Source organism: Lonchura striata, chromosome 4, assembly GCF_046129695.1.
Source record: "Lonchura striata isolate bLonStr1 chromosome 4, bLonStr1.mat, whole genome shotgun sequence".
Lineage (NCBI taxonomy): Eukaryota > Metazoa > Chordata > Aves > Passeriformes > Estrildidae > Lonchura > Lonchura striata.
The window spans coordinates 15,871,313-15,898,934 of NC_134606.1; the positions used below are offsets into that span (position 1 = coordinate 15,871,313).

At 39.7% G+C, this 27,622-nt stretch overlaps 3 protein-coding genes across 3 annotated transcripts; all 3 read left to right on the forward strand.

The window, feature by feature from the left end:
- Positions 1–16: 16 nt before the first annotated feature.
- On the forward strand, positions 17–8,080 carry CLRN2 (clarin 2). Its single transcript, XM_021554332.3, has 3 exons — positions 17–1,081; positions 4,848–5,027; positions 5,433–8,080. The coding sequence occupies exons 1-3, from the start codon at positions 829–831 to the stop codon at positions 5,696–5,698; spliced, it is 699 nt and encodes a 232-aa protein (XP_021410007.1). The 5' UTR covers positions 17–828; the 3' UTR covers positions 5,699–8,080.
- Positions 8,081–9,536: 1,456 nt separating this feature from the next.
- Positions 9,537–24,347, forward strand: LAP3 (leucine aminopeptidase 3). The gene is made up of 13 exons (XM_021554396.3): positions 9,537–9,763; positions 10,195–10,310; positions 10,633–10,687; positions 12,485–12,590; positions 13,724–13,883; positions 16,528–16,689; positions 17,668–17,826; positions 18,559–18,683; positions 19,999–20,087; positions 21,197–21,299; positions 22,839–22,918; positions 23,554–23,666; positions 23,773–24,347. Exons 1-13 carry the CDS (start codon positions 9,641–9,643, stop codon positions 23,969–23,971), a joined length of 1,590 nt encoding a protein of 529 aa, XP_021410071.1. The 5' UTR covers positions 9,537–9,640; the 3' UTR covers positions 23,972–24,347.
- A 1,063-nt stretch (positions 24,348–25,410) lies between these two features.
- Positions 25,411–27,354, forward strand: MED28 (mediator complex subunit 28). The gene is made up of 4 exons (XM_021554400.2): positions 25,411–25,557; positions 25,640–25,706; positions 26,477–26,589; positions 27,010–27,354. The coding sequence occupies exons 1-4, from the start codon at positions 25,411–25,413 to the stop codon at positions 27,205–27,207; spliced, it is 525 nt and encodes a 174-aa protein (XP_021410075.1). The 3' UTR covers positions 27,208–27,354.
- The last annotated feature ends 268 nt before the right edge of the window (positions 27,355–27,622 follow it).

Sequence of the window (27,622 nt, forward strand, 5' to 3'; positions counted from 1 at the left end):
GCCCGGCCACCGCAGGGGCCTTGTTACTAGTCCCCAGGGCTCCTGCTGCTGTAAGCTAGTTAATTAATTAATTTGTTAGTGGTTCTGGAGGTCCTGCCAGGGCTCGGGTAGCAGTAACCGTAGAAGTGCGGACAATTACGGCGGGGTTTCTTTACGCTCATAGATCGCACCTGTCGCTTGAGTTACACCTCATGAGTGGCCCGGTCTGCGGCGCGCCTGGCCAGGCCACCCCGGCTGCCGGGGGCTTCGCCCGCTCAGTTCAGAAGATTCCAGACCCATCCTTTGTGTCCCTCAGATCACTCTGCCTGCAGTGACATTTAGAGGCTGGGTGGGAGCAAGCGCCAGGAAACGCAGCACGGCTCAGGCGACAGCAGAATCCTTCAGCCAAATTATGCTATTTTAATGCTTTGTCCCTTGCACACAGATATTTACCCAATTTTTAAAATAACCCAAGAAATTGGATTCTTCTCCAAATTTTCTTCACATGAGGTTGCAGTAAGAAACTTGATGTCATTTGAGCAGGACAATTAAACCCCTGAGGAAATATTAGACAGGTCATAGAGATAGGATTACTTGCTACAAAGAAGCATCACCGCGCTACAATGTAACAAAGCCGTTGCTTGCAACCATTTCAGGATGTTGTTGCAGCAAAATGTATTTTTTGCCTTTTTTTTAACCATAGCGATGAATTGCTGGACCTTCAAAATACAAAGAGAAGTATTTTGAAATGCCTGGTATTTGGCTGTGGATTTTGGAGCACGATGAAAAATGGAAGTACGTCTGACTGCTGCAGAGAGGGCTTGGAGATGATCCCTTGAAAGCACTAGGATGCCTGGCTGCTTTAAAAAGACATTATTTGCTTTGGCTTCTCTAATAAGTTTTGTGTCTTTTATCTTGATTGTTGTTGCAATGGGGATCCCAAAGTGGATGACTGGAAAGATCCTTTGCAAAACAGGGGCTGATTTGGTTAATGCCACAGATCCAGAGCTGGTCAAGTTCATTGGAGAAATTTACTACGGACTCTTTCGGGGTGGCAAAATTCGCCAGTGTGGTTTGGGCGGGCGGCGTTCCAAATTCACAAGTAAGTACAAATTTGGTTGAATATTTAGTCTAACGTCTAGTTCAAAATTTATCACTTTATTATTTTTGTTTACAGAACTTGCAGAATGCAAATTATTATTAAATAGATGTGCAGTCTTTATGGTTTGATGTTTTGAGTGTGAATATAAAATTTATATAATTTCATTAATGTTTTTTGCTACAGTTATGCTCTGTAATCCTGGAATCAAGCTGGGGAAAAAATCCCTAGGGCTAGATGGAGAGCTTCCTTTTAGTCTTGTGAAGGGGGTGAAATTCATTTGGAGATGACCCTGTAAATCTTACTTTCCCCTTGACTGACATTTTCCTATACCGAGTTTTGCTCTGCCACCCCTCTGTCCTTGCCTTCTCTGTTGAACTCTTCTGAGGTTTTTTTTCCCTTTAAGAAGCAGAGATTTATTTAGCTGGACACATGTATGTATTTCTCTGGCTGTCATAATGCAAATGTCTACCATAGCACATATCGCTAACTTTATTAACATGTTGAAGAAATTCTTACCTTCTTTTCTATTAAGTTGGGAGACAAAAAATTGCTGAACTTTTAACAAATATAGAAACTGTTTAAACTTATTCCTTTTAACATAAAAGATTTCCTAGAGGTCTTGAAAGCACTGAGCTGTATTCTGGATGATTTCCAAATTTCACTCATCCTGTTCTGTAGTGAAAATTGTAATTTTAATTGAAGATTTTAAATTCAGTGGACAGATTTACTGAAACTTAAACCAATATGACTTGACACCGTTGCAGTCTCACCCTCTCCCTGGCCTACAGCAATGCTGTCCTGTCCCATCCTTTGCAATGGCTCTGGTAGTTGAGCCGAGCTATTTCAGAAGTTAAACTGGCCAGAAATTTAGCCTACAAAAATAAATACTCATTTTCCCATAGGATCATGTCTGACTACACAACTGCACAAGCACTTCTATAAACATTTGAAGGCAGGTGTGACTGTGGGACTTCAGAGGGAATGTAGAAAAGAACGAACCTCAACTTAGACCAGCATGACCAGTTGTTAAACTGGATGAATTTGGACTGGTCACTTTTACAGTAACCAAATTATTGCTAAGCTCTTACTGCAACTGCAACTTCATGACATGGACATAGCAGTCATGCTCAATTGGTCCCAATTCTTTCACCCCATCCTGGGAGAGAGAATGAGAAAAAAATGGCCAATCTCCTTTAAAACTCTGTACAACTTTCTGGACTATTTAATGAACTTTCTGATTTTTTACTGTGCAACCTGAGAGGAAGGCATAATGTTCCACAGTCATTCTGAAGTACATCAGTATGCAATTGGAGGACATGAGCCAGCACTCCTTAGACAAACAGAGCTCTCACTGAAGCTAATTATAATTCTCTATTAGAACCGTAAAGCATTAAGTGCAGTAGGCACAAATATGCATTTTGGTCAATGTGTTCCAAAGATTTTTCCTTTTTAAATGTTTTAATAACTCTACTGAGTTTGGTATTTTCACTGGTTTCAAACATACTGGTTTCAAACAACAATACACAATGCCAATACTTTTGCATAATGATGAGCAGGACTGGAGGTTCTAGGTTTGACTTGACTTTTTTGTTTGTTTGAATGTCCCCTTTAATCTGCAAGCATTCTGAACTTACTGGGGTGCAAGAACTGTGAGATTTTTCATGGAGAATGTGATAATATAAATGGACTTCACTGGCACCATAGATCGTCACAAAGCTAACACATCATATGGTGCAGTATTGCAGTACCTCTGACACTTCAGCATTCCAAATTGCAACAATGTACTGTTATTGGTACATCCCCTTTCACTCTGTTAACATTCACCAGAGTAGACATGGCTGGCACACTCTCTTTTAGCTAGGACAGTGACTCTGTTGCCACAACAGGTGCCTACTGCTGTTTTGTACTCCTCAAGATGAATCATCTAGCCTCCAGCTGCAGCTTCTGAAGTGTCCCATCTAAGTGCAGCATGTACATTAGACCCACACGGTTGTTATGATGGTCCTAAGGCAGCTAAGCTGGCATAAGATGCTTCTGTTTTGACAATTGAGTCAAGCCCTGAGAAGAAGCTGGGGAAGCCATGCTTTTTGCCTGTGCATAGCAAACACTGCTGGATTGTGTCAGGAGACTCCATGGCATGTCCTTCTCATAGATTCTTATTTCTGTGTACTAAGCCAAACGCACTGGGCAGGTCCTTGGGACTTGGCTGTGAGACTCAGAAAAAAGACCAAATAGTCCTTACAACTACCCTAAAATCTCTGATGGTTTATAAGGAGGCTTAATTCCATGTCCTTTGTTGTTATACTGCCAGTTATTTTCCAGTCAGAAAGCAACCTAGTTTTTGGATTCCCATTTCTCATATATGCTTCTGGTCCTCATTGACTACCCTCTTTTCTTGTCAGTCTTCTGCAGCTCTTCTGTGCACCAGGCCCAACTACAACCCCAGAATGAGCTACTGAAAGGGTAGATCTTTTGAATCACATAATTTTTTTATGGGATTTGTACAGTATGATTTTTTTCTACAGGATCTACTATAATTTTGTCATGTCATGATCAAATTATATGCCTGAAGTTCATGGTGACATTTACCAGCTATTGCTGCCTACTTTTTAGGTGGCTTGTTTGGACTTTGGGGTTTTTTGTCAGTTATGCAGCACAGGTAGGAATTTATTTGTTTGTTTGTAACATAGTATACCTTCTTTGTAGTAACTTGTTAGTGATTAGGCAGTGAGTTCTTCAAAACATGTATGAGTGTGCAGTGCTATTCTAGCTGAAGGTTTCCTCTTGATCACCTTGTATTTTAGGATTCCTCTCAATCAGCTTCTCTTTTTCCTGTCAGTCAACATCACCTACAATTCCCTACTCACATTTCTTCTGACTCTGTTACTAGAGGGCTGCAGGATAAACTAAACACTCAGGTGTACATTTCCTGCTGTTGGGCAATCTGTCCCTTCAACAAAGGAACTGTGTCTGTGAAGACAGAACCAAGAAAATTACTGTTCTCAAGAGACAAGTGAGCAGCAGGCTGCTGAAGGAGAGATTGTGCCTACAGCAAACCATGGGAGCACTTCACCTAAAGCCCACCTGACTGCAATACTTTACAAGCTTCATCTGTGGCTAAAACACTGCCAGATGCCCAGAAAAGCATAAAGGGGCCATAAACACCAGATGAGAAACCAAGACAGGAATCCTAAAAGGCAAACCTGGATGTATGAAAATAGGGCAGGTCTCACTGGAGCCAGCAGTAAAGAGAGGATTATTAAAAAAAAAGAAGAATCACATGAGAAAACAAACACAGAAAAAAGTGCTACTATTTTAGGCAGCAAGGGAACAAAGAAACGGAGACTATCAGACTTCGAATGGATGAGATTAAAAGCATGAGACAGGAACAAGAAGCTCAAAAACAGGAGTTTGGTACTGAGAACAGAGGACAAAAAGAGACAGGAAAGTATGCAGCAGACAATACAGCATTAGAGATAAAAACATTAACACTGCTAGATAAATAAACAAGAATTCAGCCTGAATCCTTATTCACAGATCCTGTGTAGAGGATTATTCCTGTAACAGAATATCCCTAGTATGATGCACTGAAAAATAAAGCATCAAGAACTGAGATGTGTGCAACTAGCTGAATTCCACATCTCCATAAAAAAAAACCCAATCTTCCTTAAATATGAGTTGAATTTTAAACATCAGTGCAGTGTGATGTTTACCGTCATCAAGAAAACCAATACACTGAATAGATGATTTATTTTTTTCTTGACAGTTTTCCCACACATGGTGAAAAAGTTGAATACAGGCCTGCATGTGATGATCATAATGTTCCTCTGTGTGGCCATTTTCTTTTCTCTGGTCAGTTTTGGATTCTGCATTCTTAACGCAATAAAAGTTCCTTACCGGGCTATTAACGGTCCAGCAGGAGCATGCCTTTGGAACTTCCTTGCAGGTAATTTTCCAGTGTTTATCTCTAGTCACATTCATAGAAAATTATACAAGTTCCTTCTTTTGCCTTACTAAATACGTCCTTGATTTAAATACTTGTGGATACAATGAAGTTGGCAGTGAATTCACACCTATTGAAACAGAACTTCCAGGTGGTATCTTGGCTTACCGTGTCTAGTTAACATTCAACAGGAGCTACGATGCCAGCCTTGAGGCTTTATGTCATTGACAAAAGTATGCTTGCCCATACAATAAAGCCTAAGCATTTTGAAGGTGTTTAAGCCATGCCTGTGTCTATACCTACTCTCTATATTGCTCAGTGATGTATTCCGTAAGATTTTGAAGCACAATCAAAATGTCTGTCTTGTTTTGATTTGATAAGGTGAATACTTATTTAATTTTGTTGCAGGTGGATTTGTAGTACTTGCAGTCACCAGCTTCATGGCTGCTGTGAAACTTCATCACCTCACAGAAAGAATTGCCAATTTTCGGGAAAATGTCTTTCGGTTTGTTATCTTAGAAGAACGCTTTGAAGACTGTTTTTGGATTTGTGTGGCAAGTGCCACAGCACATGCAGTGAATTTGCTGCTAATAGCCATTAGTGGGATTCATTTCCCTAAAATTAAGACTAAAACTGAAGAAGTGAATGTTACAGCAGAAGATATCATGTACTAACAAATCTACACAAAACTATTTTGGTCAAGTGAATTGTTGTGACAGGAACAGCTTCTTGGCTCTTCAGCCTTTGTTTTGGATACATGATTTATGTACAAACCTGAGTAAACATGAGTAAACATACAATACCAGTAACTAACATATCTGTGAAAAAAATAAGAAACCCAAATGCTATAAAATCATTATTCTCAAAACAAACTGATATCTGCAGTGAGTATATGCTGTTTCAGTTTTTAGAAAATTGGCACTTTGGGGTATTTTAGAAAGGTAAAATATTTCATCAAACCAAATGTTTTCTTTATTTAGAAAGACAACACGTTTATCACAAATCTTCGAAGCTGTAAGGTTATTTCAAAACAGAAAGAATGTATATTTAGCATTTACTTTCACAGAATTATCTAGAGCATATTAAAAAGGAGATATATGTTTGATGATGTTATGCAGCATTGAAAAGGAGAACTTCATCATCTGAGGCTAAAGTTAAGGGGCATCAAAGGCTAAGTGCATATGAGTGAAATGTTTTTAAAACAGAAATTATCCAATACCACAAGACAAAGAAGTGAAAAATGTAAAGTATATGGAATGCTATTAGTCTAAGAAGAAAAAATTATTAGTTGCTAGATGAATGTTTTATGGCAGCTTCTGGAAGTAAACAGATTAAGGGTCATAGTGCTTTTAGATAACCTGGAAAATATTAATCTGACAGGTTAATTTTCTTCATAACCGTGTTAATTGTTAAGTCTATCTGAAATCAAGTAAAAGTGATATATGATGAAACAGTATTGAAATTAATAGAACTGGTTAAATAGATGGAAAAATTACTTTCTTAGGAAGTACTATAATTTTAACAAGGATTTGACAAGTTCATGGGTCCTGAGGAGTGAATGTTTTTGAGAAAAGGATATGGAATATACCATTAAGAATGGGTACATTTTCTGTACCTATCTCTGGGTTTGGCTCTACAAGGTTAGCAGGATGATGAGCGAAACAGAAATTTGTGAGAGTGCCTCTGCTATAGGCCCTACTAACCTTTCTCCTTCAAGATACCATGAGCCACTTTTTTTTTTTTCATGAGCACTAAAATTATTTTTTAAAATTTAAGAGATAGATGGAAAATGATAATGAGTCTACAGAACTATTGCAATTTTAGCATAAAGGAGACTGGATAAAGCAGAAAAAGTTCCTATTTTATACCACCCTCTTGCTTCACTGTTCTTCTAAATGTACTGGTGCTTTCACTCAGACTGTACCCTGGGCCACAACTCCAGAAAGATGGTGCAATACATGGATATTCTCCAGAAAGATGGTGCAATAGGCTGTACATGGATAGGCAGCAAACAAACCCAGGCTACGAAGGTGTCTTAGATGGTAGCAACACAGACCTGTCCTGAAAACTGTCCACAGGGCCCTCTGTGGTACCACCACCTTCCCCTCCCAGAAAATTCTGAGTGGCCTTGAGATAGAAAAACTTGAAGTGCAGCATAATTACACAAGTAGAAAATGTAATGCTTGTAATTTGTAATTGTTCTATGAACATGCATAGTTTAGACAGAGTTACTGCACAGAAAGAATTATATTGTGGCATGTAACTCAGCTTTTACTAAATATAATTCTCTTCAGGAGGTGAGAAGGATGCAAATTCTTAAATCCTCCATATTGAGTGATTGCTGTGAAAATTTTTTTCCGTAGTATTAATATGCATGTGTTGCAACACATTTTTATACTGATAATGAACTGCTTGATGGCCCCCAAATTTTGAACCCCTCCAAAAATGTCACTGGATAAGAATTAATGGGACTATTTAGGTAAGAACATTAGATTAAGAACAATATTAAAGATTTGTTGGAGTGGATTCCTAGGTAGGTCACAGTAGCTCTGAAAGAGCCTGTAGAATGCACTGTATACATGAAGTTAAGGGGGATAACTGGGCTGATAAGCATTGTAATTTCTTGGTTTGAATCAATTCAAGAATAGAGCATACTCTGCAGTAAAGGTCCAAGAGAAGATTTCTCTTACAGCATACCTATGAAGTATCATTGTGGGATGCTATAGCTGCACAAGTTGAATGACCAAATAATATTATCACCCAATGACTGTGTTGTGAGCTGTGAGAAAATATTATTTTCAGTTCAGAGTGAACAGCAGTATCACCATGCATGAACTAAACTTCATTAGATAAATGTAAGGCTAAATTAAACTTTCAGCTGCACAGGTTGTCTGCATTTAAGCACTGCTAAGATACACTGATAGGTCAATGCATGCCCTCAGAAATTTTGTCTGGAGAAAAAAAGGTTAAATGCAGGCATACTTATTTGAAATGTACAATTACAAAGCCCACCCTGGGGTAAACAATAGCTACTTTATCACTTAGACGTGTTCAGCTTTCCCTTGTACCGCATAAACTAATTTCAAAAATGTGCCACTTGATATATGTGGTCTACCTTATTTACACATTTTTATTATGCTTCACATAGTGTATATGATTATATGCACGCTCAACATATAGAAATGCTGAGCTTCTCTGGGGGCACTTCTTACTTGGAAGACTTGAAATGCCAGATGAGAATATTATAAGTAATATCTATCCAGAACTTCGAAGATATTATGGGCCCAATCCCATCTTTCCATAAAATTAAAGACAACTTCATATATCCCAAAAATACCCACTTAATTTGTAGGTGCAGAATAATATATAGAAGCAACATGAATGTGGAGAAGCTATGGAGCTATGGAGTTCTTAGAACTAAAAAACTGTTCATTGTGAAAGAGCCTTGCCAAAATAAATGAAACTAAAAATTAATTACCACTTTGATTCTTTCAATAATATTATGGTTTAATGTTAAAAAATGTATTTTTACAAGATAAATCAAAATGGATGCAATTTCCCTCAGTCATTGTTTTGAGTGCTGCTGTCCTTAATAAAACATGTTATTTGTCCTTGTACCACTTCATGGAAAAAGCTGTGAGACAGGAAGTGCAATGGACTCCTAGAGAACAGGCCCAACTCCTTCTACATCATGTTCTGCTCATCTAAAAGTGTAACTCCACTTAAAGATATATGGAAATGCAAAGATTGTTATACATATTGTCATAAAATGTCTTATTCTCACTGTATTCATTCTGTATTAAATTGATTGTAATAATTAATTCTATATTAAAATTAATTACTTAAAATCTATGCTTCACACTTCAGGGTCAGGGAAAGAAACAAAAAATGTCTGGATCACCTGAAATTAAAATCCAGTGCATGTTCAATACTCATCAGACTTCAGACAGACAATACAGTAATTGTCAGCAAACTCCAACTAGTCCTTTTCCATGCAGTGCTTTTGCTGAGCATAAATCTACTTCGGCTATTACAGTGATGACCGTGTATTCTGTTCTGAATTTTCCTGACAGAATGTAACAAGTCATTCTCATTGGGTTGTTTTGTGTTGTTTTTTTTTTTTATTTGCTACATTTTTATTTCTTTTTGTAATTTCAGTCTGAAATTGTTACAGCTTTCTCATAGAAAAGAACGTGCGTTTGCAATAAAGTTTTATTTTTCCTAAATAATTGTCATTTTAATCTTCAACATGCAAATAAAGCATTCAGTATGCAGACTGGGGCTACCTAAGTCTGTGATAAACCCCCGAGAGAAGCACGACCACCGATCTAGAACATGCCAGGAGTGGGTAAACATCCCCTGCGAAGCCGCGCCGCCCGCTCACACGAATCGTGCCGGACCAGCGGGAAGGCGCAGCCCCGTCCGCCGGGACGCCGCCCGGGAGCGCCGCCGCTCTCCCTCCGCCCTCCCGCGGCCGCCGCGCACCGCCCCTCGCGGCGCGGGCTGATGAGGCGCTGTGCGCGCCGGGCCGGGCCGCGCTGCTCCCTTCCCTTCCCTTCCCTTCCCTTGCTTTCCGCGCCGTGCTCGGTGCCGCGCTCGGTGCCGCGCTCGGTGCCATGCTGCTGCCCTGCGTGCGGAGCGGGGCTGCGCGCCGCCTGGCGCGGGACGCGCCGCGGGCCTGCGGCTGCTCGGCGCAGCGCCCCTCGGCGCGGGGCTACAGCCGCGGCGCGGCCGGCAAGGTGAGCGGGCCGGGCCGGGCTGCGTGTCCCGTGCCGCGCTCGGCTCCCGGCTCAGCCCTCCTGTGCCCCGCGGAGCTGAGTCAGGAGGGCGGCTGCTCCCTCCGCTTCTCTTGGCTGTGCCGGACTGGAGGTCTGCGCTGGCGGGGAGAAGTTTTTTGTACTTAAAATTACTGATTGAAAGAGTTTTTGTCTTTATGTGGTCGGCAAAATTATTCTAAATTCACTTATGTTGTATCTGACTTCTTTTCCACACTTTAAAGTAGTTGTAGTAGTTGATCCTGGTTTACAGAAGTGTTACTCTGTGCATCACGTTAGATAAATTCAAAAACTGAGATAAATACAGTTTTAGCCATAGTTTGAACACTATGCTCACTGACTCTGATGGGTCTCTAAATTTCGTGTTGTTTACATTGATGCGTGTTCTTTTTTAGGGTCTTGTTCTGGGAGTCTACTCTAGTGAAAAGGATGATGGTGCTGCCCAGTTCACTAGTGCCGGAGATGCTTTTGATAGGCTTGTGTCTGGAAAGCTGAGAGCACTTCTGTCCCTGTAAGTGTGTGATAAGCTTCTGAAATGGACTAAAGTACCTACAAATACCAGTAGGAATGATAAATTTTTAAATTATTATTACTGTGGCCATATCATTTTCAGACTGGAATTTGCTTTGACAGTTTGGAGGGGAACTCCCATGATAAAACCAATCACTGAGCAAACATGCAAAACTTTCATGGGAGCTATCCTCTGCTCTGCATCAGCACAGGGCTAAGCAAGTGCATGTGTGGCACACTGTGTAACCGTGGAATAAATGTAGTACTGTAATATTTATCACAAGTAAGGCCTTCTGTATTGAAAAAATCTTTTTGTGTCCTAGATGTGGGCCACCTTTGAAGAAAGGCAAAACACGCATATTTCATGGTTTGCATCAGGTATGAATTTTGTGGGTTTTATGCTAGTTGACTGATGTGTGAAGTTTGTCCTTATGTTTAATTTTATGCTGAGTTTGCTGCTGTGCTTATCTAAATGGCCAGCTCTTCTTCCCTCTTCTTGACTGCTTCAACTCCTGTTCTGCACTGCCCATGTTTGCCCAGCCTTTTGCACAATCCTGTACTCCCTCCACCGTGCTGCAAATGGAGAGGATGTGAACGAGTCTGCTCCAAAGGTGCTATTCTCTGAATAGCTGCTTCCTGAATGAGCTAAAGCATGGCAGTTTTGGATCTGACTTCTGTGCCTCCTGTGTCCAGGAGCGGTGAGTCTGTGAGGAGTTAGTTATTGATAGGTGCAAAGACCTTCCAGACCTGACAGTTCTAAGAAAAGTTAGTCCCTTCATAGGCTTTTGTCAGAGGTTTTAAGTCAGATGCTTGAAACCTCTGAAAACAAGATAGGGGATTTTTCTTTAAGCAGGACTTTTGTCTGCACAGGCATGATAGATCACCAGGGTGTGAGATGAAGATTCATCTGCTCAAAGTCAGGCTTTTGGTGCCATTTGAGAAGCTGGGATAGAATTAATGCATGTATGTGAAGCTGACCAATATGGAATGATTTGTGCTTTTCTGGAGTCCTAGCTAGGCAGGCCTACCTGGAAGGCCTAGGCAGGCATGTGACAGTAGGTGTTCCTATCTAAGTAACTGAATCTTACATAAAGGCTATTTAAATAATCTGAAATAAATCCATTTGTAGTGAGAATTGCCTACCATGTATAAATTCCTGTGTGGACACCCCATGCAGGTGACACTGGAATTGGTAAAAAGGCTCTCAGAAATTTCATGGAAGTTAAGTGCACTGAAGATCCCATTGTCCCAGGTCTGCATACAGGATGGGCTCTGAAGTGAGTAGCAAATCTCTGCAAAAGAAGACAGGAGAATGTTAACTGGTATCACGGATTTTCTGGAATGCTAACGCAAGTTTCAGCATTTTGTGGACGAAAAGACTGAAGTGTAGTAGTTTGAAAGCTGATTGTTAGAGACTGACAGAGATGGGAAAGCCTAACATTAACTTAATTTTCTTCTTAAGAGCTACAGGAACATTATATATGTTCACATATATAGCTTTGAGTTTTATACAAATTAGACTTCACTCTTAAAAAGCTCCTTTAGTACTCACTACTTCTTTCCTTCCACTTGCATGCAGCTTCTAAGGCAAGCATGTAGTCTGCTGTGCTACATTGTTTTCCTGAGCTCTGGAGCGGTGTGCAGCTTTGGCTTGCTACCTGGCAAATCCTGCCAGCAGAGCTCCTGAGATGAGCTAACACATTGAGCTTTTGAAGTGACTTTTTTTTCTTGAACATAGTACTGTGCCGAAAAAGGTTATGATTCTCCAGATAAGTTCTGTCCTTTCTTACAGCTTGAAAGCTGGATCTGCTTTCCAAGGACCCTTAGGCTTGCCCTTGGTAGTATCAGATTCACCATGTATTGAATATAAAGTCCTGTCTGCCATGTGTGTTGCACATTATTATTAACTGGACAACAGAATAACTAACTTGCATGTCTATGGCAGATGATTGGGAGCACAGCACAGCAGCACCATGCAGGTGCTCTTAATGGAAAGTGTCTGATACAGAAAAAGTACTGCAAGTATTTTAATGCTTTGCTTGGTTTGATTTGAAAAGTAAAGTCTTTTTAACAATTCTGCTGTGGCTGAACAATGAGGAGAGTGAATCCATAACAGCTCTGCTGTGGCTGTAATAATGAGGAAAGTGAATCCATTTGTGTGTTGGCTTCATCTAGGACTTTCCAAGTGTGGTGGTAGTTGGCTTGGGTAAGAAGAATGCTGGAATAAATGAACAAGAAAACTGGAATGAAGGCAAAGAAAATATTCGTACAGCTGTTGCAGGTTAACTATTTTTAAATTTTTTTAAGCATTTTGTTTGTAAAGCAATTGCAGCATGTTCCACTTTTGAAGACCAAGTCTAGGTATGTCTTTGTTTTGAAATGCACAACTTACTACATGGTTTGGTAAATGCATTTACTTGTGACTGATACTCATGTAAATTTTTCCTTAGTGAGCAAGGAGTTATCAAGAATGTAAATCAAATCTAAAGACAGGTAACTGCAGTTATTTATATGAAATATCTTTCCTAAACAGTGTGTTATTGAAAAGGCACTTGTCTAATTGGTATTTTGGAGCCGAGGAGCATCACCAATTCGCTTTATGGTCACTCTGTACTTAAGTACACACATATATCTATTTTATAAATATATATATTTAAGTATGCACACTGACTTCATAACTGAGATATTTGTGTTATAAATTAATATCTTTCATAGCATCGGTTCTATGATTCAGCATGTTATCTGTTGAAAACAGAGAGGGCTTGTCTTAAACAAGGATAACTGCTGCATCTAAGTGTGTAAAATAAGAATTAGGAGTTCTCACTGAAGACTTTTTAGTCTGTGATTGGATGACAGCTGTTTGTCCAAAGTGCTAGCTTGTAGCTGCCATTAACATTGTTAATTAATGTTCACTTTGTAGCTGACATAAAATTTTGTTAAATTATTTGGGAACAAAATAGAATTTATGGAAAACATTGTTTATAAAAGGGTATATAAACTCATCTGGAAGAAAAGAGCAGTCATATTCTTGGCAAAAATCTAAATTATGACAAATTTCTGATACCCGTAGATAGTCATAATACATAGCACTCCAGAATGATAGAGCTTTGCTTTGCTATAGAATGAGCTTTAAGGAATCGGAACAACTGTGATCTTTCCCTTTTTATTCTTGTGAAACATTTTAATAATTATAATTCATCAACTGATAGTTTTAGTAAAAGTTTGCCAGTATATGGTCATTAGTATTTTTAATTCCTCTGTTGCATGATCTGTTTGTCAGTTTGATTGACTTACTTATAAACTCAGCTATCTTGAGTTAAAATTATTTTTTTCCTTGCAATGTCCCATTGATCAGACAGCTGTTTTGCTGTTCTGTGCAATAGTTTGCCTTCAGTTCTGTGCTGTATTTTTCAGTTGGCTGCAGGCAGATCCAGGACCTGGAGATCCCTTGTGTGGAAGTAGACCCCTGTGGAGATGCACAAGCAGCTGCAGAAGGTGCTGTCCTTGGATTGCATGAATATAATGAGCTGAAGCAAAAAAAGAAGCCTGTAGTTTCTCCTCAGCTTCATGGAAGGTGATGGCAAAGGAAAGCTTGCCTATTTATTAATCTGTTTATTTGCTTATTCATAAAACTGTATGCATGGTATGCTTGTGCATAAGAAACAAAACTGAAGGACTAGGACTAGCAACAGTACTCTTCTTATCTCCTCATTTGAATTTCCTGAATTATTTTACATCTCAAATATATTTATAGTGTTTGTTCTGTGTGTTTTGATGCCATATTCAGAGGTTAAAGGTAAATAAATGCTGCTTCATAGAAAAGAAGGACCAGGATAAAAATAAAAACTGAAAGCTACCTGAAGAGTAGTTACGATATATTAGCACTTCTGTTGGTATTGTGTGCCAGAATTGTGGAGAATAAATATTTCAAATGCCATAAATAGATAAATCCTTTGGAGAATCAGGAAATGCTAACTGACACCAGACCAGTGTGCTATAGATATATTTTACATAGTTCATTTTTTATATTTTATTCACAGAAAATGAAATAGTGCAAGAAGAGAAGCTGAGTTCTTCTGCTCTCTAAACAGACATCACTTACCGAGACCAGAAAGTAGAACCAGGGCTTTTGGTTTCAGAACAATTCTTGGAGTGGACTTTGGATGTTTGGTATAGGATATTCTGTCATGCAGGGAAGAGGTATCTCCTGTATGTACTTTAAGCAGGAGCAAGTTCTTCCTTACAAAGAAGTTAGTGAAATAAAGTGGAAGCTGCTTGATTAAGCATGTCTTGATAAATTATATGCAAAATAAACACTCTTCCTATTTTGTAGCATGGCACATAGTTTAGAAACTGATTAAATTCGTATTAAATAAACATTTCCTGAAAACATAGAGGGTCCTATGACCAGTTATGGAAGTAATTTTTTAATATAATAATTTAGATTGGAAAAGACTTCTGGAGGTCATTCAGTCCAGCTCCAACTTGGATTAGAGATAGTGTGGACATTACATACAACATTAAAGCTTGACCTTTATTTAGTCCACATTTTAATATCTCCTGAGTTGAAAATTCCACAGCCTAACGACCATCTGTTCTGGTGCTTAACTTCACTCATAGTGAATTTTTTCTTTGTGTCCTATTGCATTTCTTCCTTGTTGAATCTTGAGATTGTTGTCTGCTACTGTCTTAATTTGCAGCTCTGAGGTGTGTCTGTGTTCAGAAACACTCCTGCTTCAATTCATGTTTTTTCAATATGTCTGCAGGGATTATGTGTGAAAACCTAGTTAAAGTCAAGAAAAACCACAGAATTGTTTAGGCTGGAAAGGACCTTTAAGATCAATTATATCCACTATGTTCCTCTGTGACAAACCCTCTCATCACAGAATTCAGTTAAGTTGGTCAGGAAAAATTAAGCTGCTGCAAATCTAAAATGTTGGTTCCTAGTGATAATCTTGTCCTTCATATACCTAGAAATGGATTTCAAAATTACTTTCTCTACAAACTTCTAAAGAATTAGTCTAGAATAACTGGCTTGTTGTTCCCTATATCCTCCTTGGCATTTTTAAAGATGCATATTTGTCCTTTTCAGTCATCAGGGACCACATTTGGTTACACCTTTCAAACTGAAAGAGCCTAGGCTTGCAGTGATGCCAGCCAGTTCCCTCAGAACCTTCAGATGTGGCTGCCTGTTACCCAGGACTTGTGTATGTCCATCATCCTTAAGCTAAGTCCTAAGTCTCTCTTCCTGTCATGAGGAGTGCCCCTCTTCCTTAAACTCTGTTGCTGAGCACAAAGACCTTGCGCCTCTGGAAGATCTTTATAGTTACTAAGGTTTATGCAAAGCCAGCATTGAGAACTTCAGTCTTCTCAGTGTTCAGTAGATTCCCTGCACCATTTAGCCAGTGAGCAGTGTTATTCTTGCCCTATCTTTTGCTGATGGTGTACCTGTTGAAGTCGTCAGTACCTTTCCCACTTCTTGCCAGTTTCAGTGTCAGCTGACATTTGGCTTCTTAATTACATCCTTCCAAATCCAGGTAGTATTTCTATATTCCTCCTGCATTCTTCTATCATTGTCTTTCTCTTTTTAGAGGCAAAATCCTGTTCAATGCCTTGCTTTGCGATACCTTATAAAGTAAGTAAGTTGTCTCAGTAAAATGAAAGGTTTTGTACTGGTCATCTGTTAAAGTAACCAGAGAAACATCCCCATTTCCTACACAGGCAGCTCTCTGAATGTTTGCTCTGTCATTTTTTAGTGAAGTGCCTTGAGTGCACTGGAAAATTGAGATCCAAGTTCCACTCTTATCACATAACCATATTTCAGTAAAGGAAAAACAGAATTGGAAATTTTATATGGTAAATAAAAACTTTCAAGGCTGTTAAAAGTAATGTGATTACAAACTCTGGAAGGGGTATTAAACCTTGAGTTTAAGGATTTAAGCCAATCTTTGATTAGTGAGGATTAGGATAAGACCTAATGAATTGGATAGATAATATTCCATCTGTCTACTCTTGGATTCTCCTAGCTTTCTCTGAAGTATTTGGCACTGACTAGAACCAGAGATAAATTACTAGACTAGAGTCCTTGTGCTTTATTAGCTGTGATATTCTTAATTGCTCCAAATTAATGATACTGCATTTTAAGAAAGAGACTATGTGAATGCATTTCTTACTTTTGCAAATGTCTATAATCCTGATTATTGTGTGCTGCTGTTTAGTGCTGAAAATCAAGCCTGGCAAAAGGGTGTTATCTACGCTGAGGGGCAGAACCTCGCTCGGTACCTTATGGAGGCTCCAGCTAATTATATAACTCCAATCAAATTTGCTGAACATATTGAACAGAAGCTCAGAACTTTCAGCAATGTAAAGGTCCACATAAGGTAAATTCCATGGAAATGATTCCTCTGTAGGGGAAAGGACCATAACAGTAAGATAAGATACCTTCCAGGTTATTCAAATCTGAAGTTATTAAAATCTCATTTTCTCTTTGCTACTTCAAATGACAAAAGCAGAGGAAGTGTTTGGGGAAAAGATGTGAGGGGTGCCCAGACTGCAGGCTGTTGTCAAGGATTAAGTGAGCTGCTAATTTGCAGACTAAGCAAGATACTGTGATGCAGTAAAATCATCAACTGTCAATTAGTCATGCAGTCAATTATTGCTTAATTAGCACATGTACTGTGAAAAGAAGCCTCAGTGAATAGAGGGCTAATATTAAGTCCCTTTTGTTTTCTTCCCAAGTGGGTTTTTTACATACCTTTGCTTTTTTTGATGTGATAATAAAACATCTTCTGTTTATTGCAGTTACTGTTGGGATTTTTTAATAGTTTTTAAAAATGTGAGATGGAGCCATAAAAGCCCTTGGAAGTGAATTTGCACAGCTGGTGCTTTTTGCCCCTGAATTTCTACTTTCTGCTCTATAGTAGAAATGGGCTTACTGGTTGCGCAAGTGTTGGAGACTATTTTGTTGAAAGCAAAAGTCTGGGGGAAATCTAGCTAGCAGAAAGCTAAATGTAACCTGCCACAATATTGTTACTTCACATACCTTTAGTATCTACAGCTTCACAGGCAAGTGAAAGATCAGTGTTTCTGATGCAGAAACTGTAGCCGAGCTGTTATTTTGTTGGCTTTTTTAAACAAGACAAAACAAAAATCAAAGAGCAACTTTGAGGAAGTATTTTTCTGCTACACCAAAAAAGGTAGTAGTGGTTGGATTTAAACTGCAGTTTCCAAAATATCTAACTAAAATAAAATGGTTTGTGTACAAACTGTCAAGAATAATGATCTCTTAAAAAAATCACCTTAGTCAAAGTTTCCAGTTGGGATTAAAAAAACAAAACTTATGTATGTTTCTATTCCAGACCAGAGTCTTGGATAACAACACAAGAGATGGGAGCATTCCTGAGTGTAGCTAAGGGTTCAGCTGAACCTCCCATCTTTCTGGAGATTCACTATTTAGGGGGTGCTAATACAAATGACTCCCCATTGGTATTTGTAGGAAAAGGAGTTACATTTGACAGGTATGTATGCTTGTATGCCAGTATTTTAATTACTAGAGGGAGAAAATGCTTTCCTGCTATTAGTGTTTGACAGGGAGATGCTTTTTCTTTGCTCAGCACATCTTCCAATACCATTCCACTGAACTTGCATTATATAGTAGGTTGTGCTGCTTTTTCTGGCAATAAGACAACATCAGTTGTCCAAAGTAGGAAATACTACTGTCCAAGTAGTAAGAGGAAGAAGGAAATTCAGAGGGAAATAAAATAAAGATGGTGCTATTTTTTTTCTATTCCTGAACAAACCTGTGGATGAAGAATTTGCATGTTTAGAATTACAGTGTGTCACTGGACATCTAGATGATGCTTAAGGAAATAGAAAATAGTTCATTCTTTGCAGCAGTTCCTTATAACTACTTTCTGTGTCACATACTGAACAATTTTATCAGTCAGTTCCCCATCCATATGTTGATTTTTACCAAATGTACTATTTTGTTTGTTTTGTGCACTGCTATTATGAAGACCAATGAGTTACTCCACTGCAGTTTACCTGACTTTTTATGGTCTCCTAATTAGGAGGAAGTAATATTTTATCTGAAATTAAAACCCACATAACTTGCTTCCAGTGCAATTACTAGGGTTGTAGAAGTATTTGGAGCACCAGGTCTAGCATTTACTGGTATTTAGTGTTAACACACACTGATGGACAGAACATCATCAGTGTATGTGACATAGAACTTGAGCTGTTTGTTCCAGCGGTGGCATTTCACTGAAGCCCTCGTCGGGTATGGATGCGATGAGAGCAGATATGGGAGGGGCAGCAACTGTCTGTTCAGCCATTGTGACAGCAGCAGCTCTCAATCTACCTTTGAACATTATTGGTAAGTATTTTAACATAATTGGTAAGTGGTTTTGTGTGGAGAATCCAAAAATCTTAGTTCTACATGGTTTTGTAAGAGAGTATTTTTCTAGTCTTAGCAGTGGTAAAAGCCATGTACAAACATCACACACTTTTGCACACCTACTTCTCTCATTCTCTTGCTCAATCTCTCTTCCATTTTTGCATATCAAAAAATTACTGTTCTTTACTTGAAAAAATAATTAGAACACCAAATCAAGATTTTTAAGTTATGATTTTTACATCTTAAGTGAGAAATGTTTGTCAGTAAAGATACTTCCAGCGTCTTTGAAAAGTCCCGATCCTTCATTACAAGAAGGAATGTGCATCTCTGTATAATTGGTTAGAATGAAAAGGAGTCAGGAGTGCCAAGAATGAAAAGAAGTCATAAGTGCATGCCACAGCTAAACAGGAAGGGAGATCAGCTCTAGTTTCCTTAGGTGAATATCTCAGCAGAAAACTAAAACAAACCAAACCAGTCTGCTGATACCTTTATGCATGTGCAATGATTTTTTTTCGACAGAGGTAAAATTAAATCACCTGATTCAGACGCTGTGGCAATGACGTTGAACATGGTCTGCAATAAGTTTTAGTTTGAGAAGCTCGACTTTAACTGGTATTTAGTCACTTCTATGCTTCAACCAGGAGAGGGCAGCGGTACCCACGCACATCCTCGCTGGCAGTGGAGCCCGTCTGTACATCATGCACTGAAAAGTGGTGCTCCACTTGTGGACCTTGTGCCTGGTGCATGGTTTCTCTATGAGTGGTGGAGTGCCTTTCATTCCATGATCCCAGTCATAGTTGAAGTTTTGATGCTGAGCCTGTTTTTTGCTCATTTCTAGTTGTTCTTGGTATGGCTGGAGTTATGTGACAAGCTCTTGGACCACTCTAGACATTATACAATGAGCACAGCTTGAATGGCTCAGTGTGTTATTTGAGAAGAAAGAAAGAAGTTCCTTTACATGTGAATAATTATATATGGGAGTCATGAAATAGTATTTATTGCTTCTCTGATATCACTAAAAATGTAGAAAAAAAAAAGTAGGAAAAATGTAGAAGAAAACCCTAGTGATAAAGTAGTGTAGGTGAGAGAGCCAGGTGGTGCATCATGCAGAGGAGTTTCCCTGATTGAAAACTGGACCATGTGTCTTTCATTAACAGGGAAAATTTTGAGTTTAATTTCAAAATTAGACTTGTACTATTTTCTTAAGGAGGTGTTTGGAGTTTATATAAGTGGGTTTTTTCTACTGCTTTTCTGAGAAGAAAACTAGTAATTCACTTTTCTCTTTGTCTCTGAGGTTTGGCACCCCTCTGTGAAAATATGCCCAGTGGTAAGGCAAACAAGCCTGGGGATGTAGTTAGAGCCAAGAATGGAAAAACAATACAGGTATGCATGTGAAATTTGGAATTTGAGTACTTTTAGTGAACTGGTTTAATCAACCAACTTGACTGCAGTCAGACTACATTTGGAAAAAACCCTTCTGGATAAGCAGGGCAAATGTACTGTTTTTAAAATTGTAAGAAGCATGTTACTAATTAGAAATTGCTATTGTAGGGTTTTTTCAAATATAGATTGTAGAGATGGGACATGTTTTATAAATTGCTTGGAAAAGCTGCAAAGTAAGGTCATTTATTGAGCAGCTGGAAAAGCTTGTTTGGCATGAGAAGTTGTTACAATGCTCATAAATACAGGCTCTAAGTCCAAATGAATAACATCAATTGCTTCCAGCAGACTCTTGAGGAGAATTCCTTGCTATCTGGAGTAAGACATCAGTTTCCTGCTGATGTAACCATGGTCTTTACACTGCCAAAATGCTCAGTACAATCAGAACTCTGTGTCACAGGGGCTGTTGGTTCAAAGGAGCTTGCCAAATCAGTACCCAAGATACGTATTTATTACAAATGGTTTCATACGCATCTAATAGATTAAAATGTCCTGAAAGTCATTGTGCTGTAGATCACTGACTTAATGCAGAAGTGGGTGGCTTTCTTTTTGCCTGAATTTCTGTGATTCTGCCACTTTTGACTTGCCAAACCTTCCATTTCTTTGACATTCATCTCTTAAAACTGAGTTCAGTCACCCTCTGCTTTGAGGGAAAAAGGCTGGGCATGTATTCCCCCATGAAGCAGAAATCTGCAAGAAAGTGCTGGTAGCTCCAAGCACAGGATGCAGCCTGTGTGCTCCCCTGAGACGCCTCTCCAGTCTCCAGGCTCTTCTGAGGAGCCAGCAGTACAGAGACCCAGCATGCAGACCAGGTTTTGGTGCTGAAGGATGACTTATCTCAGCTACAAGATACGCTTTTACTTTATACACATAACTGTATATCAATGTTATATTTTTTCTTTCTTTTTTTCAGTGTAGTTTGAGTAAATTTTCATTACCTGAAGTTTCTAGGGTCTCTATCCAACAGCTATTTAAGATAATATGTGAGAAATACATCAGTGAAAGAGATGTTTACAGTACTTTATTGTTTTTTATTGATATTGCCTTTGAAGGTAGATAATACAGATGCAGAAGGAAGACTGCTGCTTGCTGATGCTCTCTGTTATGCCCACAATTTTAATGCAAGGGCTATTGTGAATGCTGCAACATTAACAGGTAAGCAGTGTCCCTTCCCTACTCACTCTGAAGTTAGTTTTATGTTACTCATTAGTTGGGCTGTGGATTAGTTGTGCTTAATTCAAAGGTAACTGAAATTATTTTACATGTTTCAGGACAGCAGTGAGCACAGCTTGTGTGTCTCTGGAGTGGGGAGGGGACGTGTAGGGTACATGCTCAGCAGTGGAGATGAAGTTGGGTTGGCTCAGCCCAGCTGGAGCCAAGAGCAGGAAAACCTAGACAGACTTCAGTGTTTCTGCACAGTGTTTCCCTGTGCTTCTCTGAGCTGAACCCTCTCGGCTCCCAGGCCTGTGTGCTGCAGTGGTGGTGACATGTTCATGGAAGAGTCCTGCTCAGTCCATCTGGAGCCCAGACAGGTTCCTGAATGCCTTGCTGGGTGCCTGAGCTCTGACCCAGCCAGTGCCAGTTCTCCCACTCTGTCAACTGGCTCAGGCCTCCATGATGGCAAGAGAGTCATCATCATTCATTTGACTGAAGTATTTTTTGTGTAATTTACATACTTTTAGGCATTATGAAATGTGTTTTAATTGTTTCATTTTTACAGTTGTATAATAATGAAGTTGTAAATTTAAATTTAAAACCTGTAATTTTGTATGCATGAGCTCACTAACAAGGTGTCATGGGTGAGGTGACTCTAGCTGAAATAAAAGCAAACACAGAAGAGTAATTCAGATAGGACTCTACTCTGTTGCTTAATTAATATGCTAAGCAAAATAATTATGCTTATATAGATTCTCTGCTAATGCCTTAAATTATGTTCCATCTATTTTACTAGTTGAAATGCTGGGGAAAACTTCAATAGACAGAAGGGAAACTGATTTTAAGATTGTTGGCTTGTAAAAAAGTATTCCTATCTGGGATCCTTGGGCACCAAGCAGGAAGAAGGAGGGCTCCCATAGAAATGTCTTTGACATATTTTGCTAAACTATTTTTTTTTTCATCTCACTAAGGATTGAGTGTTGGTATTAGAGAAGCAGTTCTGATGCATCAAATAGCTAAATATCTAATCCCATGGTTTAATATTTTGATAAGGAGTATTTTAATAAATACTTAATAAAGTATATTTACACATGATGTGCAAAAGTCTATAAGTAAAATTCACAAAAGAGAAAGTATCAGCTCAAAAATTATAGAGGTCTATAAAAGCTTATTCAATTGTTTTTTCTACATGAAAATAATAATATCTAGGTTTTTTAGAGGATACTGTTATTGTTTAATATATTATCTCAGAACTATTTCTAAGAAACATCAATCTGAAATCAGAAAATTTAGTTTCATGGAAAACAGAATATAATTTTTATGATTTCTTGTGTTTCTTAGAATATATAAATGTTCTAAAGATGGTCAAACTTTCAAAAATGTCAGTGTACTAAAGTCTTCAAGTTCTGCAGTCTGATAAGTACCTGTTACTGACAATGGGAATTAAAAATGGAAAGTTCTGTGGGGAGTCAGAATGCAGGAAATAGCTCAGGTCCGCCTTTGCCTTTGTCATATAAACTTGAAGGTGTGTTTCTTTAGGTGCCATGGATGTTGCGTTGGGATCTGCTGCAACTGGAGTGTTCACAAATTCATCTTGGCTTTGGACTCACCTCTATGAGGTAGGTCACCTGCATTATTGTTAAATCATAATAGTAATAATTCAGTGATATGTCTTATTGAAAAGTTAGTACACTACTAAAAGTCTTTATGCAAATCTGAAAGATGTTATGTTTTGAAGTTTTAGAGGAATTATGTCAGTACTATATTTATTTGAAAATAATGTTGACTGTTTATTACTAGCTTTTCAGTGAGAAGTAATATCATACACCAAACATCTCAAGGATCTGCGTGTTCTGATAACTCACTACATATGCATAAACTCTGGACTACTGGCAGTAATTAGTTCATGTTAAAAAATTAATAACACGGATACAGAAATTCAGAAAGATCTTGTGAGTGGCTGAATTGTGATAGATCAAGAAAGCCTCTGAGGGGAAGGATTTCTGTTGTCAGGGAAAAGGAAAAACAGATAAAAAATGTGGTCTTTTGACATTGCTTTTTGACATAGGCTAGCACTAAAGTACCTAAAAAGCAGGATTACCTGTTTTGTTTTGCAGTGTATTTCCAAAAACCTAGTATCTTGGGCTGAAGATTTTTAGACTGTTAAAACATAAACAAAACCCATGCATGAAAACAGGGCTTACAAGTGCAGTTAGAGAAAAAAATTCCCAAAATATCATTGTTTTTTTTTTAGGCCAGCATTTTGACAGGGGACAGAGTCTGGAGGATGCCTCTTTTTGAGCATTACACAAAACAAGTCACAGACTGTCCTCTTGCAGATGTGAGTAACATTGGAAAGTACAGCAGGTAAGATGAACCAATACCTTCCATGTGCCACTTTCTTTCAACCTATTTTTAATATGTGTGCTGTTGGAATTGCTTTGGGAACAATACATCTTTCTGTTTCCCACAGAGCTGGAGGAGCATGCACAGCTGCTGCATTCCTGAAGGAATTTGTGACTGCCTCTCACTGGGCTCATTTGGATATAGCTGGGGTCATGTCAAATAAAGATGAGGTGCCGTATCTCCGGAAGGGCATGGCAGGGCGGCCCACAAGAACACTTGTTGAGTTTGCAGCTCGATTAAGTCAAGACAGTCACAATGCCAAATAAAAATACTTATTCTGAAATCATCCACTCTGCCTTAAAAAATCTTAAAAGGTATCATTCATATATGAATGCCCCAAGCATATTTTCACTATGGCAATTAACTAAAAATGCATTTTATAAATTATTACTTGGGTAAGAATATCTCAACTTTGAGATTTTTCATCCCACACCATATTATGCAGCTTAAAATAAAAATTGTTCTGTTGGAACTACTGAAATATTTAATACCAAAACATGATAATGGGAACTATTGAGACACCTGTTTTATATGTAAAGTAGGCATAACTGTTGTAAACAATAAATACCTTATTTGGATGTGAGTTTTGATTGAGAGAGAATAAACAATGACAGAGAATAAACAATTTTGATTGAGAGAGAATACATGTACCTCAGTTTTGAGTGTAGGTGGTGTCAATGGGAGCTCTGCAAAGTTTTTAATAGAAACACCATTTTGGCATTTTTTCCTTAGAAAAACGAAACTGCTTTTCGTATGTGCTGAGGCAGAAATGATGCTGAGCGCTTAGCATTAGCGTGGCTTCAGCATAGAATTATGTAGTAAGTTATAAACATGTCAAGAAGTGTATATTGTAACTTTTTTTCAGAAAACTAGTGGGTGTAAGTTAGTGTTTGTGTGTTTTTTAGGGGGACCTGCCCTTATCTCACATGGTTTTTGTCATCCTGATAGTTCCCTCTTTCCTGGTGTGAGGTGGCCACACTCCAAGTAGGGACATTATATCCAGAATCAGTTCGAACATCAAACAGACCTGACACTTAAAATGTGAGGTGATGTCTTCTTGACAATTTGGGGGATCCAAGCCCACGGGGTGGGGATTTGTTTTGGTTTAGGGTGGGTTTTGGGGTTTTTGTTAAATGCTGCTGTGGAACAAGCGATGCTGCAACAGTGCTTACCTAGGCTGCACCTGTGAGACGCAGGCAGGGCAAAGGCTGGAGGAGGAGGGTCCCTCTGGGGAGGATGGCTTTGCTGTCCCTGCTTGCCTTGTTCCAGAAGCAGGGCCAGTGGTATCCTGGGGTGGAGTGGGAAGAGTGTGGCCGGCGGCTTGAGGAGGTGATCCTCCCCACCTCTGCCCTGCTGAGGCCATTTCTGGAGCGCTCTGTCCAGTTCTGGGCTGGTCAATGCAAAAACACATGGAGCTACGGGAGAGGGTCCAGCAGAGGGCTACGGGGATGGAGCGTCTGGTCTTTTACGAGGCGGGACTGTAGGAGCTGGGTCTGTTTAGACTGGAGAAATCGAAGACGTTTCTGAGATACACCGGGTACAGTTCTTAGATGCATCACAGTATCTCTTAGGCAGGTGCCAAGAGAGCGGCGCCAGACCTTTCCGGAGGGCGCAGAGGCGGGGCGAGCGGCGATGCCCCGGTCCGGCCCTCGGCGGGCGGGGCCGCCCCGCTGCCGCTGCCGCTGCCGCTGCCGCTGCCGCCGCCATGGCGGGCGCGCTGGGCGGCATGTTCGGCTCGCAGGGCCCGGGGCCGCCGCCGGGGCCGCCCGGCCCGCCCGGCCTCATCCCGCCGCCCGCGGGGCCGCGCAACCCCAACAACACGCTGGTGGACGAGCTGGAAGCGTCCTTCGAGGTGAGGGGGGCAGCCGCGGGCGGCGCTGGGCCGGCCGCGCCGGCCCCCGCAGCCGCTCAGCGCCGTGCTTCCCCGCCCGCAGGCCTGCTTCGCCTCGCTGGTGAGCCAGGACTACGTGAACGGCACGGACCAGGAGGAGATCCGCACCGGTGAGCCGGGCCGGGGGAGCCGGGGGAGCGGAGCCGCCGGGATTGCCCGGGTTGGTGGGAAGGTCTCCTGGGGCTGGGCTGGCGTGCAGCGAACGCGTTTAAAGCGCCACGGAGGTGGTGTGGTGCATTCGAAGCTGAATGAAGCAGTCCCAGGAAATGGAAAGGCCAGGCAGCTCCGTAGCTGCTTCAGGGCTTGAGTGACGCACCTCCGTGGAGGTGGAATAAATATTGGTATGACCAGGAGTTCGTAAAGTGGCTCTTGACAACTCCTTAGAAGCGCAGTTGTCCCTGAAAATTTTCTGAAACTTCACTCAAATGGCGTTTCAAAATCGGCATAAATGCTTTAAAAATCTTTTCCGGATATTTGATCATATTCATGTGCTGTCATGGAACAGCTTTTATTACCAAGACAGTGGTGTGTAGTATATGAGGGCAGAATATTCTCCTCAATAAGTACATAGTTTAGAACTCTACACTGAGCTTGATGCTTAGGCATGCAACCAAGTTCCATGAATTATTTTATTACTCCTTGTCAGAAATAAAATAAAACATGGGAGGAAGTGTTACCCTGCACTTCTAAAATAACTTGTACGTTTGCAAAGCAGTGAATTACACGGGGACCTACTGGTTTATAAATACATTATTTTAGATAGTCTGAAGATTTTCGTTCTGGAAGGTAATGTGAAAAGTGTTTTTAATAGACCAGCACCATTACCAGACTGAAGTCTTATTTTTTGGAAGCTCTTCTTTGAATGTTATTATATGTTTAGGCGTTGATCAGTGCATCCAAAAGTTTCTGGATGTTGCAAGACAAACGGAATGCTTTTTTCTACAAAAAAGACTGCAGTTATCAGTCCAGAAACCAGAACAAGTAATTAAAGAGGTATGTTATCTACCCGTCCTGTGCTAGATCAGATGAGTTATGTACCTTCATCGCCGTGTTCATAATTTCGGGTTTCTCAACATGATACTGTTACCAGAACTCTCATCATAAACCTGGAGAAGCTGGATACCTGCTGCTGTGTGGGGTATTGGCACACAGCTGATAATTCATTGGAAGAGACAAACTAGTTAGTCAGATTTTGCTGTGGATGGTGATCTCTGAAATGTGTGACATAGGTGAATGGCACTAGTGCATTCACACTGATTTCCCTCTGTATTATTAGATACTTCTCCATTATTCCATTTTTCCACTATAAGTTCAGCTTGAAAACTTAAGGTCTGAAAAAGTTACATGCTCTTTATGTGGGGTGGTTATTTTGAATACTGTCTATATACTAACACACAATTTTTTCATCCATAGGATGTTTCAGAATTAAGAAATGAATTGCAGAGAAAAGAAGCATTAATTCAGAAACATTTGAGTAAACTGCGACACTGGCAACAGGTCCTGGAAGATATCAGTGTACAGCACAAAAAGCCTGCAGAAATGCCTCAAGGTCCATTAGCTTACCTAGAACAAGCATCTGCAAATATTCCTGCTCCAATGAAGCAAACATAATCTTCAATTTGACACAGCTCAATATTTTAAAAGCAATGGTATTTTCTTTGTATGCTTTTTGTATAATGCAATTTGTACTGCAAATAGTGTTAAAACAATTAAGCCAAATAAATTTTCTTATTTTCTTCTTTTGTTTTATTACAGAAATATGGTTTCATGTTTTAATGGAAAATATCAGAGTTCCTGTTCAGGGTGCTTTCTGGTAGAAGAGTGTCTCCCAGAATGCATCCTGTTCCTTCTAGAGAGGGTGGTGCTTGCTTTCCCCTCTGTCTTTTTGGTATGATCAAAATATTTGCAAGGATTAGTGTTTGATTTTTTGGGAATATTTAAATGTTTGTGACCCAGTAATTATCCATGAGTACCACTGCAGAAACACTCTTAGAATAGTCTGTATGTAAGTCAGATTACTTTTTTT